Source organism: Polyodon spathula, chromosome 25, assembly GCF_017654505.1.
Source record: "Polyodon spathula isolate WHYD16114869_AA chromosome 25, ASM1765450v1, whole genome shotgun sequence".
NCBI classification, from domain to species: domain Eukaryota; kingdom Metazoa; phylum Chordata; class Actinopteri; order Acipenseriformes; family Polyodontidae; genus Polyodon; species Polyodon spathula.
In genome coordinates, this window is record NC_054558.1 from 17949679 (window position 1) to 17968528 (window position 18850).

At 41.2% G+C, this 18850-nt stretch overlaps 1 protein-coding gene across 5 annotated transcripts; it reads left to right on the forward strand.

Annotated features, from left to right (window-relative positions):
* Positions 1-1771: 1771 nt before the first annotated feature.
* LOC121299840 (calcium/calmodulin-dependent protein kinase kinase 2-like) lies at positions 1772-18570 on the forward strand. Of its 5 annotated transcripts, none has more exons than XM_041227975.1 (17): positions 1772-1891; positions 3117-3704; positions 5713-5760; positions 6217-6270; positions 6959-7010; positions 7537-7670; positions 8381-8417; positions 9443-9464; positions 9777-9865; positions 10052-10251; positions 10804-10857; positions 11508-11581; positions 11967-12054; positions 12145-12273; positions 13904-14004; positions 14500-14550; positions 16382-18570. In XM_041227975.1, the coding sequence occupies exons 2-17, from the start codon at positions 3141-3143 to the stop codon at positions 16452-16454; spliced, it is 1770 nt and encodes a 589-aa protein (XP_041083909.1). In that variant the 5' UTR covers positions 1772-1891; positions 3117-3140; the 3' UTR covers positions 16455-18570. The 5 variants fall into 5 exon arrangements, with proteins under 5 accessions (XP_041083909.1, XP_041083911.1, XP_041083910.1 ...); XM_041227977.1 differs by having other exon boundaries at positions 16386-18570; XM_041227976.1 differs by lacking the exon at positions 14500-14550.
* Positions 18571-18850: the final 280 nt, after the last annotated feature.

Genomic DNA, 18850 nt, shown 5'->3' on the forward strand with positions numbered 1-18850 from the left:
TGTATGTGGATGTGAGTATCAGTTGGCAGTATTTGTGCAGTGAATCTACAATATGTAAAATAAGTGGCAGAACCATTACATAGCAGATGTATCACATTTCCATAAAACGCATTTCTTTGTTAAGGTAAGTCAAGTCATCAAAGGAACAACCCATTCAGATAAAGTAGGTTTTAGACATTTTTTAATGCTTGAACTGGGTTCTTTTGCACGTTGAATGAAAATGTGCATTGGTCCTGTTTGTTCAGCCACATGGTTCATTTGTATCACGTTCTGATGAATACTTGTGCTTGATAAAGAAGATTTTTTTCTGGTCCTGTACATTAGCTGAAGCGTAATCAGGACAAATGTGCCTTGCCACTTAGGAAGGATCATTTGTGGGGGCAGAAGCAGCACATGCAGCAGAGCACTAAGCCTGAAGCGTCAAGAGGACTGGGAGCATGGAAGAAGAGTGTGCAGAGTACCGCAGTGGTAATCGGCAGGCTGCACTGCTATAATCAAAACCCAGCCTCCAGAACAATACATCATAAAGACAAGTGCTTCCCACACAGAGAGTCATGGCCCTGGGAGGCAGAACACCCAGGTTGACCTTCTGTGAAGCTGGAAGAAATCGCTGGGGCGGTTTACACTTTTTAGGGGGGGTGACTGAAAAGAGCCAGGGGCACTTGAAGGGGGTGTGAACACCCACATCATCTATTTTAGACTGTGGGTGGTGGGAAGAGGTTTTACTGTGATCTTGCTGTAGTTCAGCTGCATTTTCTTTGAGAGATGACTCACAGGGGTGCATCGTTTATTCTTTTGCAAAGAAAAGCACCCCTTAAATGTGCATAAGCAGTAAGAACTAAAGAAACTTTAGTTTCACTAGTTTTGTTACAATGTCAGTTTTGTTTTCCTTTTCAACAGTGTGGTGTAAATTGCACAGTGGATTAAAAGATGTGATCAGTACTAGTAATATGCTGTGACAGGCTTGTCTTTAAAATAACATGATAGAACAGCTACAGGGGGTGCATTTAATATATCCACCAGCAGGTAGTCTTGAATCAGGGTCTTTTTCAAAAGCTTGCGTTGAGTCTGTGGCACGCTCTCTTCAACTCTTACTGCGACCTGGCACTCCCAGTGAAATGAGATCTGGACCATGGATTTCAACGGCACGTACTGTCAAGGAAAGGAAAACCAGAACAATAGTGAGCGCTCTTTCAGCAGCATGGATTTGAACCCTCTCCAGAGCTGCACACTGAACTACTCGATAGCTGCTGGCTGCATGCATGTTGAGAAGCATTATTAATAATGATAATGATCTTTTCCCACAGGTGTGTGTTGTGTACTCCTAAGCAGCCCTTGCAACATGTGAAATGTAATCATTGACTGCTTTGTCCCTGGAACTGTCCCTCCTGTGTGTCTTCCTGCACTGCTGTAGTCCATTGTAATGGTTCATTGTGTATCGATCATTCAGGATGCTCTCTTTACTTGATAAATCGTATAGTAATAGAGATGTGTATCGTAGTTCACCAAGTGGCTCTTGAATGAAGAATAGCTGTATTGTATAGTTAGTATAAATACATACTCCCTAACTCATTTAATTGACCTTTTAATATAACAATCCATCATCAGTCAAGGCATTTGCTCCAACCGTGCTTTTTAAAAGTAGCTTCAAATGTCATGGTAATTGCTATTTTTACATTTCCCTTCCTACTTCAGGGTGTATGCCATCGTTCTTACTGGCACTGATTTATGGTGCTCTATTATTTCTCATTTAGGGATCATTTTCTCTATATCCGCCTTAACCTAGATTTGAACTCGCCTGGAGAAAGTGCCTGCACCGAAGAGTGCTCCTCGTTCAGCTTAAATCATGTGACAGTGTGACCTCTGACCTGCTCCACATTTATACACACCGGTGAGTAGGTTGGGCTAGAAGAGTTGAAAGGTCACACCGTGACAGGATTTTAATGGCATGAGGAAGGCTGTACAGTGCTGGCACTTAGGATTCCCCAGACAAGCTCAAAGCAAGTTCACAGCCAGGTAAAGGCTTAGAGAAATATCATAACTCAGTGTTGAAGCAACAAAACCCAGAACCATTCACAGTGATTATCAGCACCAAAGAGTAAAGTGTACAAAATACATTTAAATGCCATTTGAAGCCGCAGTGAATTGGTTAAAGTTCATTTAGTTATTCTATTTGACCAAGTAAACCCCTGTCCAGACCCTAAAGCACTTCATTATTGGATTTCCTATTGAAACCTGCAGTGGGTCAGCATCTCAGCACTGGAGTTGTCTGGACTGCTGTAGACCATTCTGCAGAACAGGAAAGACAACTGTCATTGGCTGAAGAGAAACTACATTACCCCTAATGCCTTGCGAACAAAGTGTTATCCCCATGTTAGAGCTCATCATTACTTTGATAGTATCATAGGCATCTGTTGGGCACCAAGGCAGTTTAAGGGATTGAAAGTTATGTTTTACGGCAGCTCAAGCTTTGCTCAGTAGAGCCATAGGGAACATCACAGTGCCAGCCTCATGCACTGCAGACTTGAGATGTCAAACTGAAATATTTCTTTAATAAACTGAGTGGAACTTATCCTAATTGTGCAGCAGGGGAAAATCAGCTGTTCTTGCACACCAGGTGGCCTGGAGATTATGTTTCAGGCACAGAATTCAGGCAGAAAGGTGATTAAATGGGTAATGAAAGACAACTCTGGGACAGGTAACAGAAAAACAATTGCATGGAGGCGATAGAACTGAATAAATATACAGACAAGGGGTGTCCACAGACACAAAGACTACATATTAAGAGAAATTAGAAGGATGGCTTTGAAAGGGATTTCTATAGCAGGGAGGGAGGATACTGTAATTCAAGTATCTCAACCTCTATTTTACTATCTGTCTTGCACATAAACAAAAATAATGAAATATTGAAAACATTTCCTTACACAATAAAGTACAGTACAATTTACTGCCAATTTTGAGAAAGAGTACTGTATGCTCTACATAAATATTGAAAAACTGGCTTTTCTTTTGAGAGAAAGAGATACATATGTATCAATTAAAAAATGTAATCATCACAGTAATAATACAAATGCATTGAAATCCGAGCCCTGACGTTCTGCCTTTCCCTCTTCCAGCCTTGTTACCTGAAGGGCTGATGGATGAGCAGTTTGGCGGCAGTTGGGACGATCGCCATGTCATCATGTGTTTCGAGTCAGCCTGCTGCTGAGAAGACGCCTGTTTGCAGGGATGAGCAGAGCAGCAGCACCAGAAAGACCAAGCAGCAGCACCAGCAGCATCCCCCAGACCTTGTGTGCAGCATCTCAATACTGAACCTGGACGTTGGCATGGAGTCCCTGATAGTGGTCACAGAGTGTGACCCGAGCTCGGCCGGGCAGGGCGAGGACATGGACAGCTGCAATCCCCCCGAGCTTCAGCCTGACTGCGGCGGGCTCACCAAAGTGGGGGTCTCTGCGCCCCTCTTCAAGAATGAGCAGAACCAAGGGAGCCAGGAGGCCAGAGTCCGGCTCAACCTCTCCGACCGCAAACTATCCCTGCAGGAACGCTCACAGACTGCCCAGTCTCCGGGCAGCAACCCAGGGGTAAACGGACGCTACATTTACCCCTCCCTGCCCTACTCGCCTATCACCTCTCCCCACTCCTCCCCTCGCCTGCCACGGAGACCCACGGTTGAGTCTCACAGAGTCTCGATCACTGATCTGCAGGTAGGACTGGACCTGACGTGTCTGTATTGCTGCAGTTCTGTATTCCCAAGGAAACAGAGACCATTGCATTTTTGATGGTGGTGACCTTTTTTTGAGGGTATTTATGGTTGTTCTGTATGCTTTTTAGTGACATTTGTAGCTGTTTTTTTCTTTGCTTAGGTTCACTAAAGTTATTTCTGAGTTTCTAAACAGCCAGTAAAGGATTTGGATCTGTAACAAAATGAAGAGGTTTCAGACAATCCAGTTTCACAGGTTCAGGAACATGTAAACACACGTTATGAAATTCTTGATTATGAGTTTTTTAACAGAAGAGGCAATGAAGAGATGGGTTTTAGAAAGGAGGTGTGACCTCATCATTCTGTGCGAAAAGCAAGCTCATGTGAAGTGGAAAGCTTCCAGGTTAACGTCTCAAGCCCGCTATTAAAACCAGACAAAACTGCATGTGTTTTAAAGCCTTGAAGTGTGATTTGTGTGCTTCTTGCTCTTTGTTTTATTTAAAAAAGGCTTGTCGTCATGGACTGTAACACACACAGAGCTGCTCTATTTTTGTTCCAAATGTACCAGTTGGTGCTCCTTGCATGTTTCCTATGTTTCACTAGGCTCCAGTAAACAGTGCCAGTTACACAGGGCAGATTTCAATGCACTGTGGGCTGCCATCTGTTGCATTCACAAATGCATGTCCCCCAACATAAAAATTTTTCTTGACAAATTGTAGCCTTCGAAACCATCAGAAATATGTCAATTCGTCTTTTCTACAAATTCCTCAGCTGCAAATGCATATCATTTTATGTATCTACCCAGTCCTGGAGAGAGTAGTGCAACTGTTTGAGTTAAATATCTTTGCAAGGCAGGCCAAAATTTCGGGAGCCCTTGAGCCAGCTACCCTCACGTCCTCCAGTTCCACCCCAGCTCTAACCAGCAGGACCCCACGAGCAGTGAGAGGCTAATTAAATCCGGATTAACAGATTTAGGGTTAATTAAACAGAAGCACGGCTGTTCTGAGATGATTCAAGAGCGAATCCAAAAAGAAACACATGTGTGACATGATAAGAGTACCTAGAAGTACGTTATAGTTTTGTATGATCAGTACAGTGTTTGCTAGCTGTATGTCTGAGAGATCTCACCTGGATTTGTATGCTTTTATACAGTAAATGCACGACTCGTGTGAAGAGAAAAGCACTCAATACCAGGGTTTATTTAGTATGCTGGGGGATTTTAAAACTCTGACTCAGCTCAAGAAAAAAAAACTTGTGTGACAACAGTAAAGGTAAATTTTATCATCGTTAATAGCGTGAGGCAAGAATCAATATTTATAGAGCTCTGTTAGTTTATATGATGTGGCTTGAGCAGGGCACTTGTAGTAAATTTAAAGTCTCAGGACTGTTAGATTTTAGGATCCATAGCAATTTGTGGAATTCCCACAGCTGCCTTTACCAAGAAAAAAGTATTTTCTTCATTTTGAAGTCACAGGATGCAATGCTGAAAAGCACTGTCTCTTCCCTGTTGGTCCTCACTATTAGGGTAAAGGAAAGAATGCCTTTCCAGTTGATCATAGCTTAGAGTCTAAACATTCAAGCATTGCATAGTGTGTGCAGTGGACCTCAGTTTATTTTATGTTCAATATGTCTTCAGAGTCTATTCCATGTATAATATGAAATGCTGTTCCCATTCAGCCCTGTACACAGCTCTATATACTTGCTGCGGTAAGTTTTAGAAAGCTATTGACTTCTTGTGATGGCTTTTCTGATTGCAAACATTCCAAACATGTTCCAATACTAAAGTTTAAACATTAACAGAGGCAAAAAAAGAATCGTTGAAAAAATAACTGGATGTATTTAGAGTCGGGAATAACTACACTAATCACTCTCCACATTTTATTTGGTATTGTGAATAGGGTTTAAAACCATTACCATTAGATTGTATAGCTTTCTGCTACATTACATGCCACAGGTAACACACAGGTTACCACAGGTTCTCATTAGCCGTGCTTTTTGCTTTGTTTTTACAGGACTGTGTGCAACTCAACCAATACAAGCTGAAAGATGAAATTGGAAAGGTACAGTAAGAGCGAAGTTGGCCTCTGAGGCAGAGTGCAGAGTGGCTGAATCATTTCTGCTAAGGACCGGGGGTTGGGGGATTGGGATTTGGATTCACAGCTGGCATCCCAGCCAGACATTTCACCTCCTCAGCCCAGTCCAACTGCAAAATGGATTTACAAACCACAAGCAGGTCCCCCGTTGCCTGTACAATCTGGCAGCCCAGTTGGGAACTAATATAAGATGCCTTTCGAGGAACGCACACATCACAATGACTGCATGCATGGCAGTTGGAGCCATGTCCTGTTTTACTGTGAACTTATGTAGACAGAAACAGTATCTTTCGTAAAGGGTAATCTGCAATAGCAGTACATGGATGCTGGTGGTTTAGTAAGGAGCAGTTATATGCTTGTAACTGTAAATGAACTGACAAGCAAACATGTCTTGCTAACACTTGTCTTGCTTGTTTTGACCAGGGCTCCTATGGAGTTGTCAAGCTGGCGTACAATGAAGATGACAACACCTACTATGTACGTATGGGTGCATTGCATGGCTCGTATAGTGGGGATACATTATTTAAAAAATATGGCTAAGTTGGATGTGAGATCGTTTCTTCTTTTAATCAATGAACATCATCTGAATGACTTATTGGTTATTCTAAGAACTTGATTAACAACCTATAGTTTGTAGGCTTTTAGTTTTTGAGCTCCTTCACTTTGGAACTCGCTTCCAAATTTGATGCGGAATGCTGAGTCAGTATTTTTACATCTAAGCTCAAAACATTCCTCTTTGATTTGGTCTTTTACTAGCAAGCAGTCTGGAGCTTGTTTGCGTTGCAGTTTACTTATTTATTTATTTATTTATTGATTGATTGATTGCTTGCCCATGAAGGACACTATATAAATGGAATTGGTATGGTAACAGACCGCCAAAGTTAAGAAACTTTGGCTTGTATGCGTGTAATTGCATTATCTACAGTATTACAGAATCTACAGTGATGGCTTATGTGAATAGGTAACACACTGCACACACTAAGAACTCAACAGGGCTCTAAGCCCTGTCTGCTTCCACTCTGTTTTTGTTGACATAGTGGAGACTAAATTAGGCATTAAGGTCCTGCCCTCCAGTCCAAGCGAGTTATTTACAGTTATTTGCAGAGTATGAAAGAGGATTTACTGTAACTGGGCTCTTTCCTGCTCCTGTTGTTCTGCTCCACAGGCAATGAAAGTTCTCTCCAAAAAGAAGCTCATGCGACAAGCTGGCTTTCCTCGTAAGTGCTCTTGTAAAACTTTAAAAAGGTCAATTACACACGTTTCGTCTGGTGCCTTTATCAGCGGAATGGGATTTATTTATTGTGGGTTTCACCAGATGGTGAACCCTTGGCATATGTAAAGGGCCGTGTTGTGTGATGCACCATCGTTACTGATTCTGAGAGAATAGAGAGAATTGAAAATCAGGATCCAGCAGGATACTCATCCACCACTGGAAATACTTCATGAAGAATAAGTAATTAATAGTCTGAAAACCCACTATATTAATAATTCACTATTCAGTTATTAAAATAGTGAGTTTTCACTTTATCAATATATAAAACATTGATGTAAAACCCTTTGTAACCTCTTCAATATCAAACAGTCAGTGGTCTAAATAAGGTGTTTAAAAAACATTTGACAACAGCTGCTTTTTTACTTTGCCCCTTTTGGAAATTGTATCGATAACATTAATGTCTATTAATTATTAATTTGACAGATGTTCCTATCTAACAAAGCCTGTTATAAACCGCTCCCTTTTTACAGGCCGACCCCCCCCAAGGGGTGCTAAAGCCGTCTCTGAGGCCCCCCCTCAGCCGAAGGGGCCCCTGGAGCGAGTGTACCAGGAGATTGCCATCCTGAAGAAGCTGGACCACCCCAATGTGGTGAAGCTGGTCGAGGTGAGGCTTTCCAGAACGCAAGCGGGAACGATGTGGAAATGGATGAATTCAAAACACCCCAATTAGAAACCCTTCAGCACGATATTGTTTTTTGTTATTAACACCATATTCACGTCAAGAGAATCCAATAACGTACAAGAAAGCAAGCCTGGTAAAGTTACTTTGTGAAGGATAGATGTCAATTTTGGACAGAATTGTGAGTTCTGGTACAATATTTAAGACAGAGTGCCTCTTTCAATCCCAACTAAACTGCCCACACACATAACAGATTGTATAACACTTTTGCCCTTCCAAAACACAGACATGTGCTCACACTGGTGGAAAGTTTCATTTAGCGGTAATAATCATAAAAAATCCAGGCCTTACTGACGCCCACTCTTCCCCTGCTGTAAACTCCAGAAAGGCAATATTCGATAATTGTAAGCATGATTTGAAATGTGACACATCTCTGAAATTAAGTTAATCCTCGGCTCTGGATCTGTAAACTGACACTTTCAATCAGTTCAAGGGCTGTTATCAACATAATCAGTGCTGCTTTTGTGCCCACTAAACCACAGCTCCTGTGAACCAAGCACGCCACACACACAGCAGCAAGAGTTCATGTTCATATTTTTGCCTATAAAAACGGCTGGTGGTGACGTTTGGATTTGTTAGTGAGGATACAATGATGCTCTTGTTCCTCTCTCCCCTCTTCTCTCTTTGCTGACCAGGTGCTGGATGACCCCAGTGAGGACCATCTGTACATGGGTGAGTGTGCTTGCAGTACAGCCGTCTGTCCCAGCAAACAGACCCAGACAGGTGCTTGTCGGTCCCAACTGTGTCTCACATGTGTTCACATGTTGCAGTCAGGCTGTTCAGCACCAGCACAGCTTGTTCTGGTGTCCCTAGATACAGCTTTAACACTTTCATGCAGGAAAATTGCTGAAGCAAAAGCAGTTTTGGACACATACTGTAATAAATATAGCATCCTCATATGAGGTCATCATATTGGTGTCTTCCGTATGTGACCATATAAGGACTAGAAGAGTTTTTTTTTTTTTTTTTTTTTTTTTAATCCGTCCACATATGAGTTCGCCATGAATGAAAGGGTTAGAAAAAAAGGTCTTGTTTTGTTGCATTTCTTTCAGCTGTTCCCACATTCTTAACTAAATAACTCTGATACCAACCTAAATTATTATGAGGCTTTTTAAAAAAATATTTGTGTTCGTTCAGACCAGAATTTCATTCGTTTACAGACAGCAAAGACAGTATTTTGTGAGGCCAGGTGAGTGAGAATCAGTGAGTGCACATACCTCATAATGTAGCTATTAGTAAATCCACAGTTTATAGGGTTATACCGTAAAGTGAAAGGTCAGTAGGAGGCTAAGAGGCTATGATTAACGTTTGGGGAAGATTAATACAAATTCAAGGCAGTTACGTTTGCATGATCACTGTATAGGAGTCCACATTTTGAAGATCCTATAGTCTTCAAAGCCAACGTCAGACTTGTATGTCTTCCTCATCACTAAGGGTTAAGCACCCACCCTGTGTCTGTCTGTGTAACTAGTGATGTAGAAACCTTCTTACTGCCTTTACAAGTAATCTTGTTAGTCTTGTATGATCTCCTTCAAATCTAAATCTGCTGTCAGTTCAGGTTGCCGTCTTGCTCAGTAACTCAAGATTGTCAAGTCCCGCTGTCAGAAAACATTCACGCATTAACCTGTATTTGATGAAAAACTGTCCAGAAAAAAAATCACAACCTTGTGTTAATGGTGTATTTCTTTTGCTTGCAGTGTTTGAACTGGTGAAACAAGGGTAAGTTGAACAATGTGCATGTTTTCTACATGAGAGAGGAATTCAGTGAAACCACACCCGCATATACAGCAGTAACACATATATACGTAGACAAGTTCAGGCTTTTGCAGATGTAAACGTTCTATGATATTTCTTTTTTATACTGCCAGAGTCGACAGGCTCCTTCTGTTATTTCCAAATGTGCTCTACTGCCATTTTAGATATTTTTTTCACAGTAAAAAATACTGTACTTTTGCTATTGCATTCAGGCACAGTACACGGCACCAGCACAAAATAAGTACATTTGTTGCTGTTTGATTTATTTTTTTTCAGTGCTGTAATGGAAGTTACAAGAGACAAACCCCTAACTGAAAGCCAGGCACGGTTCTACTTCAAGGATTTGTTGCGGGGAATTGAATTCTGTAAGTGGCAAAGCAATTTTTCCAAACGTAACCAGGCTTAGACCAGTACTTCTTGTAATTCTTTTAATATAAATAAAAAAAAAATGCTAATAACTAACGCTAGCTTAAAATGCAGTCTGGAGCCAACAGTGGTGAAAGATCACTAGGCGTCCAAAAATGGCTGTGTCTTATTTTCCTTCGGGCCAGTGCACTATCAGAAGATAATCCACCGGGATATTAAGCCGTCCAATCTGCTGGTGGGAGAAGATGGGCACGTCAAGATCGCCGACTTCGGAGTCAGCAATCAGTTTGAAGGCACGGACGCCCTGCTGACCAGCACTGTGGGCACTCCAGCCTTCCTGGCCCCCGAGACCCTGTCAGAAACCAGGAAGAATTTCTCAGGCAAGGTAACCAAGCGCCATTGTCCCTGTGATCCGCGTAAGGAACATGCAATCACCTGTGCATGTTTCCTGGCTGTATACAGGGCGCAGTCAGCTCTATGGCACTGATTTATATTAACACTGTAATGCAGTTTGCTGCATGTTTTGTTTAAGTAAAAGTTAAACTCTATTAAACAAGTAACAGATAACAAAAATCAGTTTAACTCCAAGGTGCACCTACAAGTTATGTTAGATTAACATGTTTTCTTTTTCTTTCCAAAAAAAAAAGTAAAAATTGCTTTTTATGTGATAGATTTGGCTCTACAAGTTATCATGTGAGCAAACGATATAATCTACCAGCGAATTGAGGATAGGGTGGTGGACCAGAGTCGTTCAGTCCATCATAGCTATCGTTGATTTACCTATACAGTGCATACTGAAGTACATTATTCCTGTTGGATTGTGGTACCAATTTGGTTTGGAAGCTAAGGTGTTTTGGATATAGGACTGTAGCTGCTTGTGTTGTGTTGCTTGACTCTTCTGTACAGTCCAAACCATTTTCTTTGCTTCTCTTTCAAGGCGTTGGATGTCTGGGCCATGGGAGTCACGTTATACTGCTTTGTGTTTGGACAGGTAATAAAATACATGTGCTGAAAGAAAGTAAATGAATGCCGTGACAATAATCACTGATGGTGAGGTCTAATTTGTTTAAGTTTCTCTCTTTTATGAAGGATCTTAAACTAAAGTACAGTAGCTGCCCAAGAAAAACAACAATAATAATAATAGATCACATACAATAATAATTCACAAAAAAGTCCTATTTTTTTGGCAGTCACCTGCTTCTGTTAGTGTTACTTTGTTACTTTGCTTGTACAAAGATTCCATGTTTTTCATCATTCTAACCACTCTTTTGTTTGCATTTAATTTTCCTTCAGAAATTCCACTTCAATAAAAGATCCAGTTCTGTCCCGCAGGTGCATGGAGTTTAAAAGGCGTTGAATATTTCAATGCTGTGAGTAGGTGTGCAGGGACATCTTTGTGAGCTGGCAGACGATCAGACTGTGCAGTTTTATCTGTTCTGTTATTGGCATGAGCTTAAAGAACTGCACCTGGCGTCCTGCACATCAAACCCTCTCCCTCAAATGGGGTTTGAAGGGTGGGATAGAAAACTTGAGCATGTTTTTCAGTCTTGCTTTAAAGAGAAGCATTCTCCTTGTGAGCATGTGTTCCTTTCATCTGCTTTAGCACTTGTCACAATGTGCCAAATTCCATTTGCATTTCAGTGTCCCTTCATGGATGAGCGGATATTAAGCCTGCATCACAAAATTAAGAACCAGCTTGTGGAAATGCCAGAGCAGTAAGTGCCAGGGATCTGCGTTGTGTTCTCTACTTATGTTTTATTTACACCCCCCCCCCCCCCCCCCCCCCCCCAACCCTCTAATTTACCCTTCCAGTGGTAACTCACATATGGCATCAGTCCCTATAGCTATGGCCAATAGCCTTGTAACATAATACTAGTTAATCAGGATCTGTAAAAACCTTACATTATCACACGTGTCAATTAAAGCCCTTTTAGCATATAACTAGTGTGCTAGCATGAGGGATGAGAGGGGAGAACAAAAGGTATACCCAGTGTAGCTAGGGCAATGATTTCCCCAGGAGGCTTTCAGTTCTGAGGAGTCAGGAAACGTCAGTAATAACTGTGCCTCAGAAGTGCCAGTAACAATCTTTTGGGATTGCAGACGAGATGTATCTGAAGAGTTAAAGGACCTGCTATTAAAAATGTTGAACAAGAACCCAGAGGCAAGAATCACAGTCCCTGAGATTAAGGTACAGTGTGCTCTTCTGGAAAGTGCATTGCTGTGTGTCCCGGACTGAGCCACATGGTGTGTAATGGCCGTCCTCGCCCTGTCTGTGCAGGTCCACCCCTGGGTGACGAGACACGGGGCCGAGCCGCTCCCCTCGGAGGATGAGAACTGCACACTGATAGAGGTGACCGAGGAGGAGGTGGAGAACTCTGTCAAGCACATCTCCAGCCTGGCTACAGTGGTGAGACCCAGCTCTTCCCCACACTCATTCGCTTTTAAACTGAGTTGACATAGTTAACCCAACCTAATACTCTAATCGCAGTACTCAAACCAGTTTCTGAGGGTGCGGTTGGAATTTAAGTAGAGATAGACTTAGGACAGAGAGAAGGAGACACCATGCTAAGAGTGGTGAGGATATGGAATGGACTGCCTATATATGCTGTTGAGGCAGAATCACTTGGGTCCTTTAAGACCCAATTTGACAAAAATCGGAGATCAATCAACTACCAGGAACCGGGCAAGCTTAGAAGGGCTGAATGACCGCCCCTCTTTTGTACATTTTCTTCTGTTCTTATATATTGAAAAAATAATTTTCAGCCAAGGCACTGCAAAGTACACTTGGTGAACTTCAAGTCCATTTCCTACAGTTTTGCCGAACCTCACATAACTAGCAAGTTGCTCCAGTATTGACTTTTGTTCATTTCATCTGTTGGCTGTGGCTGTTCAGTCTTTGATGTTGTCATTCCAAAAAGCCATGTGCTTCTGTGATCTTAAAAGGTCAAAAGCATCGCTATATTATCAGACCTGCTTACACCCATAGTGAAAACCTGTGACTCCCAACATGATGTGAAAACGTATGAAAAACAAAACCAAGCACCTGGGTGTGTATGGAAGTCTGTTTCCAGGAAAGCAGGCTGTGCATATTCACATTGGATTTCCATATAACGAGATATACTTGATCGTTGTCTTTTGACTGTTCTTTCTATATCTGTTTGATTCCCTTGAGCTGCTGCAGGTTTGCTATCATTTTATTGGAATGCAAGATCTGTGTTTTAGTTTTAATTGCTGTACTCATACAGCTAAACATGGTCAGATTGGTACACAATCATAAAAATAAAAAATCCGGGAAAAATCTGGCACATGGCTAAGATTTGATTAACCATTTCAATACGTGATACCTTACAACAGGAAATACATCTATTTGTAGTGGGCATTACTGTAAATGTGTTGTGTATGCTTGAATAGGAACTCCTGCACACCAAACAGGAACAGCTATTCTTACTAAATTTAACATTACTGTACAAATAACAACATATATTTCAGATAGAGTACTGTGGCTCAATGAGACCAGAAAGCAAGGCAGCTACAATGAGGCGGCTTGTGTTAAAATGCTACAGACCCTGTAGTGTTTATAAGAAACTCATTGCTTTACTTTTGCTGTATTGCCCAGCAATATATATGTTTGACATTATTCTGTCTTTTTTTAATATATTTTTTTAACATATAATTTCTCAAGTTTTACTGGAGAGTGTTTGCCAGGGGAAAGAGACTTTCTCTTTATAAGCATCGTATTGTATATCCGGATCGTGCGCCTTTCTGCATTTCACTGTTTTCTCTCACTACAATCAGAGCACCAGGAGAGTCTGCAGAAACTACAATGCCTATAAAAGGAATACTGGTAGACATACTCGTGTAAAAATAAAAAAAGGATTTTCAACTGGTTAATGTGCGAGTCAAAAACACAAATATATCGGTGCGGTAGGGACAGTACAGGATGCAGCACAGGTAAAGTCACAGGTTTCTTGTCAGCACTGCAGGGTGTTCTAGAAGGCTTGTAAGACGCCCTGCAGTGACACTTGTCCTGTCTTTAGATTTTGGTGAAGACCATGCTCCGGAAGCGATCCTTTGGGAACCCCTTTGATTGGAGCAGGCGGGAGGAACGGTGTCTGTCTCCCTCGGGAAACTCGCTCATGTGAGTCTGAACAGAACTTGGCTTATAAGAAACACACTCAAAAGAACCCATAGTTAAAGCAATTTGACACAGTTACACACTCTTACCAGAGCCCAGGCTGTTTTACCTGGTCCATTGCCAAGCCTGGGCCCACCCAGAAAGATGGGCTGGGCCAGATGTGACTGTCAACTTTGTGTTTATTTGTTTGAATTTATTCAGACAGATTCCACTGTGCCAAGAAAGAGGAGAGGATTCCAGATCCCAGATATAGGGATGATAGCTGAGTTATTTATGCAATGTATGTATATATCCTTTAGTCTTCCTGAGTGGTTCTTTTTGCTCATGTATCCCACGAAGCCAGAGGGCATTTCATTTTGTTTTGAGCTTTCACTGAAACATCCATGCCGTGCTGTAATTATCTGACCTGGTTCATTGAGCATCATCCATTTCACAATCTGCGGCACCTGCAACAATCCAGCATATCTCACTGTTCCTTCTTACCTTCCCACTTTCTAGAAAAAACAAGTCAGGAAATGTGAAATACTGCTACAGTCACAGTAGCCACAGGTAAAACCATTACACTGCTGCAAATCTCGTTTGCTTGTAAATTTGAATCCAAATGCAACTAACTGAGGTGGGTTGCTCTAGAGCTGTGAAGTGCGATCCAAGGTGCTGAAGGTACAAACTCCCACATCTCTGTCTGCGTCTGCATAGCAACAGTGGGATCCTGCTCGATTCTGAGAGGCTGCCGCAGTGATGTAAGGATGTGTGAATTTCAGTGCTTTTGGGAAACAGTTTGTCAGCGCTGAAAACACATTCTGAAACTCGGACTACGCATGGAATCTCCATTGATGCAATCTGCTATGATACTTGAAGGGTACACACGTAAATAATTGGTCACGTCTGCATCAAAACTGAGATCATGAGACACCTGCAAGTGAGTCACTATTTACTGTGGGGAAGGGTCAAAAAGAAGTTGATTTTATCTGGAATGAGAGAAGTTTACCATAGTAAAAGCATAGCAAAGTATAATAAAGCATAGCAAAAGCAGAGGTAAGCCTTTTATGCCCAGAGAGGTATCGTAAAGCATGCTGTATTTAAAAGCATAGAAAACTATGGTAAATGCATAGTATAACCACGGGAAAGCTGAAAGCATGCACAACTTTATAAGGGAAGATTAGCCATTTAAAAGCCTGTATCTCAGAATGTTACAGATTGTTTTATATTTTTTAAAACACACTTTAGTTGTGTATGCTGCCTTCTACTTTGGATCACACTTCGCAAACAGCAAGTGGATTTTTTGACTTGCTAAAGAAATACATCTCTCTGCATGAATCCTGATCTGCATGAAATATTTGATAACAATTCTTTTTACTGATTTGAACATTAAAATAGCATGAGAAAATTAATGCTGGGGTGCTGTGTTAAAGCTATCCAGTTTATTTTGCATAGGCAACTCCCCACCTAAAGTTGAGAACTGGTTTGCGCTTTGGTCATGTGAAAAAACATTAAAATTGAACAAACTAATTCTCTTCATCTGCATATTGCATTTGCTTATTCTTGTAGCTCATGACTTATGGGTAAGTATTATAAGTCAAAAACCCCTTTCATGGTGTCTTGACATTATGACTTTACAAATGCTACTGAAAAATGAGCAGAGAACTGATCATGCAAGATAAAATAGCCTTTAACTTTTATAATCTGTCATTTATGTGACATTTGGGAACTCCCTGATGAATGCAGTTAAAAGGCATGAGAGCAAGGATTGTCAAAGTCTGGAAGTGCTGAGATTTTGGGTCAGGCCGGTTCCCAATATCAACTGTGGGTGCTCTGAATTGGAAATGTACAATTCATTCAGGTATTGCAGCTAGTGCTTCAGGGGCAATGCAGTTTGAGTGTAACAGAAGCCTAGCTGAGCATGTGTTAGAATCTCCCGAAGCTACACTGCCTCCCTGTGGAGTTTTATCATTGAATTGTGACTGAGAACAGAGCTGTGAGCACACAGAGGCGGAACAGTATGAAATCCTCCTGTTGTGCTGCAGTGTCGACGATGGTGCGTTCAAATCAGCGATTTTGCATTGGAAACCTGCCACGTGTGCATGGGCACTACGAGAGGGAAGGCGTGCTGTTAACCAGCTTAAACCCACGACGACAAAATCGCTGCCAATGCTGTCTCGCCATATAATTCCAATTGTTTGCACCCGATTTAAAATAGATTAACTATTTCACTGTTTGTCGTTCGGGACAGAAAATATTACAGCGCAGAATTATTTACCGATTTAACATTGATCCCCCCCCCCCCCCCCCCCCTCTCCTCTCTCTAAATGAATGGAAAGCTGTTTTCTTTTCTAACTACGGCACCCCTGCTTTGCACCTCTGCTTCTTCTCTTTCTCCCAGGAAGCAAGGCAGTGGGGACAGTATAAAGAGCGCAGACCTGCCGGGCGTGGGGGAGGATGAGGTCCTGTCCTGAAGGTGGCTGTCAATTTAGAGAGCAGACGGACTGTCCAGAGTCCTCAAAGCACTGGAAGCTAAAGCACAGCTGCTGCCAGCAGCGAGGTCTCATGCAGTGGTTTGAAGGAGCCCCCAGTACAGTAATCTGTTTGTGTGCAGCTTTACAATAGGCAGGCTCCTGGCATGGGTCAGTCCTTGTGGTTTGCATGTTTTCAAATACAAGATAAACATTTCATCAATGATCCAGACTTGTACAGCAGATCAATATCTTACCTACTGGTGCAAATTACCACCCCCAGCATGAACTGCTTTACTGTTTGTGATCGGTATAGGATTGGATCGCTTTATAAGTGTACTAATTTGGGGCGTTTTAATATATTTAAGAATTGTGGTTTAACAAAACCTGATACTGATATAAAGGTGCAGTTTGAACATTTGTTTCTTTAAAGTGTGTTTAAGAAAAGGATCTTGTACAGTGTCCTGTAGAATCACATGTTGGATATCTGCATACAGTTAGGTAGCGGGAGCAGTTCTGTTATTGTTGTAGCACACAATAGCATTTTTTAAGCATTGTTGTGGAGTATTGACAGTATTTGTCATTGCATTTTGTTTTCCAAGTCTTAGGAGCTTATAGCTTTGCTGTTAAATTTAACAATCACTATACAGTTGGTACAGTAAATGTATTTACTGCTTTCAAGTAGTTTAGGCACTGTGTAGGCTGCCTATTTTGATCAAGTCCCACATTATCATTAATCTGCTAATTCCAAGTTCTTGCTACAAACCTCTGGTAAGCTATTTAATATATTGACAGCAATATTGAGAAACCCCACATACATGTTAGTGTTCACTTGATGGTGCTTCTTACTCAATTTGGACCTGTTTCTGAATACGAGCTGTGGCTGTTTTCACAGAGCCCGATTACCACTAATCCTGGATTTCCTAATGTTAACATAGGCAAGGTCGTCTGAGACTAGTTAATCAGGGTCTGGGAAAGTAGCCGGAAGTGAAAAGTGGGCTGATGGTTTTGGTTGATGGTTTTATTGATTTGTGTGACATACAGAGCAGCCTAGAGGAAAAAAAACACCAAACGGTTTTACCTGTTTTGATACAAGGGCTATGTGACCTTTTTAAATTGTATTACTTTAAACAATTTTCTATTTTATCTGAGGGAATAGAATAACACATGTACGAATGCTTCCATAACCAATACACTACAAAGATGTAAAATGTTTAAAATAGGAGCTTTGTGATAACGACTGCTTTCAATACACGCCTAGTAAATATTCCCTGATTAAGTGTTAAATAGAACCAAACTGAATCAATCTCTAATATATGATAGTCCAGTATTTTGTTATAGTTCAGGTTAGGGTGTGTCGCAATTGTTAGTTGCAGATAAATGGGCTGAAACGTGTTCAGCATATAATGCAGTTGATTCTGAACCAGTCGGTTGATTACAGTAAGGTTTCTGTATGCTTTTTTTACATTATGTAAATAACTTCTGATTGCCAATTAAACAAGAGGTTCTGGGGGCTGAGGCAAACCAGAACACTACACATGGATAATGGGATGGAATCTGAGGCAGGAATAGGTAAGAAAATCTTTGTTTAAAGCAGCCCATTGTGATCCAATATGTTATAAATATGTTTTAAAATGTACTGGAGGTACAGCTGAACCCCATTAGTAATTAAGGGTAGCCCTGAAAGTGTGCCGGAACGAGACATGCTATGTGAAAGGTTTGGTGCATTGATTAAGCCTTGTTCAACCAAAAGTTCAGTGTACTTCTCTTTCAGTCTCTTTATAACCTCTGTGATCCTATATACTGTTTAACCTGTGCATATCTTGGGAGCAGTGAAAGTGGTTTTTGTATTGGCTCCCATTCAAATGGCCTGTTTCTCTTGATAATTGGTAGAAACCCATCAGAAAAGGGTTTGACCCTACAATTCCATGAGAATTCAGATTCCTAGAAAAGTGAAAAAGTAGCAATGGAACTTGTTCAATCTCTGGAATGTTAAGGAGGTGATTCTCATTGTGAACCATGGCTTCAGTTTGGTATTGACGAAGAAGATTATTATTATTATTATTATTATTATTATTATTATTATTATTATTGTAGATAAATACAGTTTTCAGTTATTAACAACATTTTCCCAGGATCCAATCCCGTCCCATAGACTTTAATGTTAATGGAATTCTGATATTAGCAACTGCACGCTGCTTAGCGATAACTTTATTACTAGTTGCCAGTGCTACAGAGTGTATTTCCATAATTTATGCACACACTTCATGCAGCTTTTATGACACACTGCGTATTTCTGGCGGACTGAGAAAACTGGCTACAAAGCTGCATGCAAAATTGAGAGGGATTTACAGCGGGAGGTGCTACGTTGTAAAAAGCAGACAACGTTGGACAGTTTC

Bases quoted from the DNA above. Each gene is read 5' to 3' on its own strand.
- LOC121299840 (XM_041227975.1), top strand. From the start codon at position 3,141: ATGAGCAGTTTGGCGGCAGTTGGGACGATCGCCATGTCATCATGTGTT. The intron at 5,761-6,216 runs GTACAGTAAGAG...TGTTTTGACCAG, and splicing joins TGAAAGATGAAATTGGAAAG to GGCTCCTATGGAGTTGTCAA. The intron at 6,271-6,958 runs GTACGTATGGGT...TCTGCTCCACAG, and splicing joins AAGATGACAACACCTACTAT to GCAATGAAAGTTCTCTCCAA.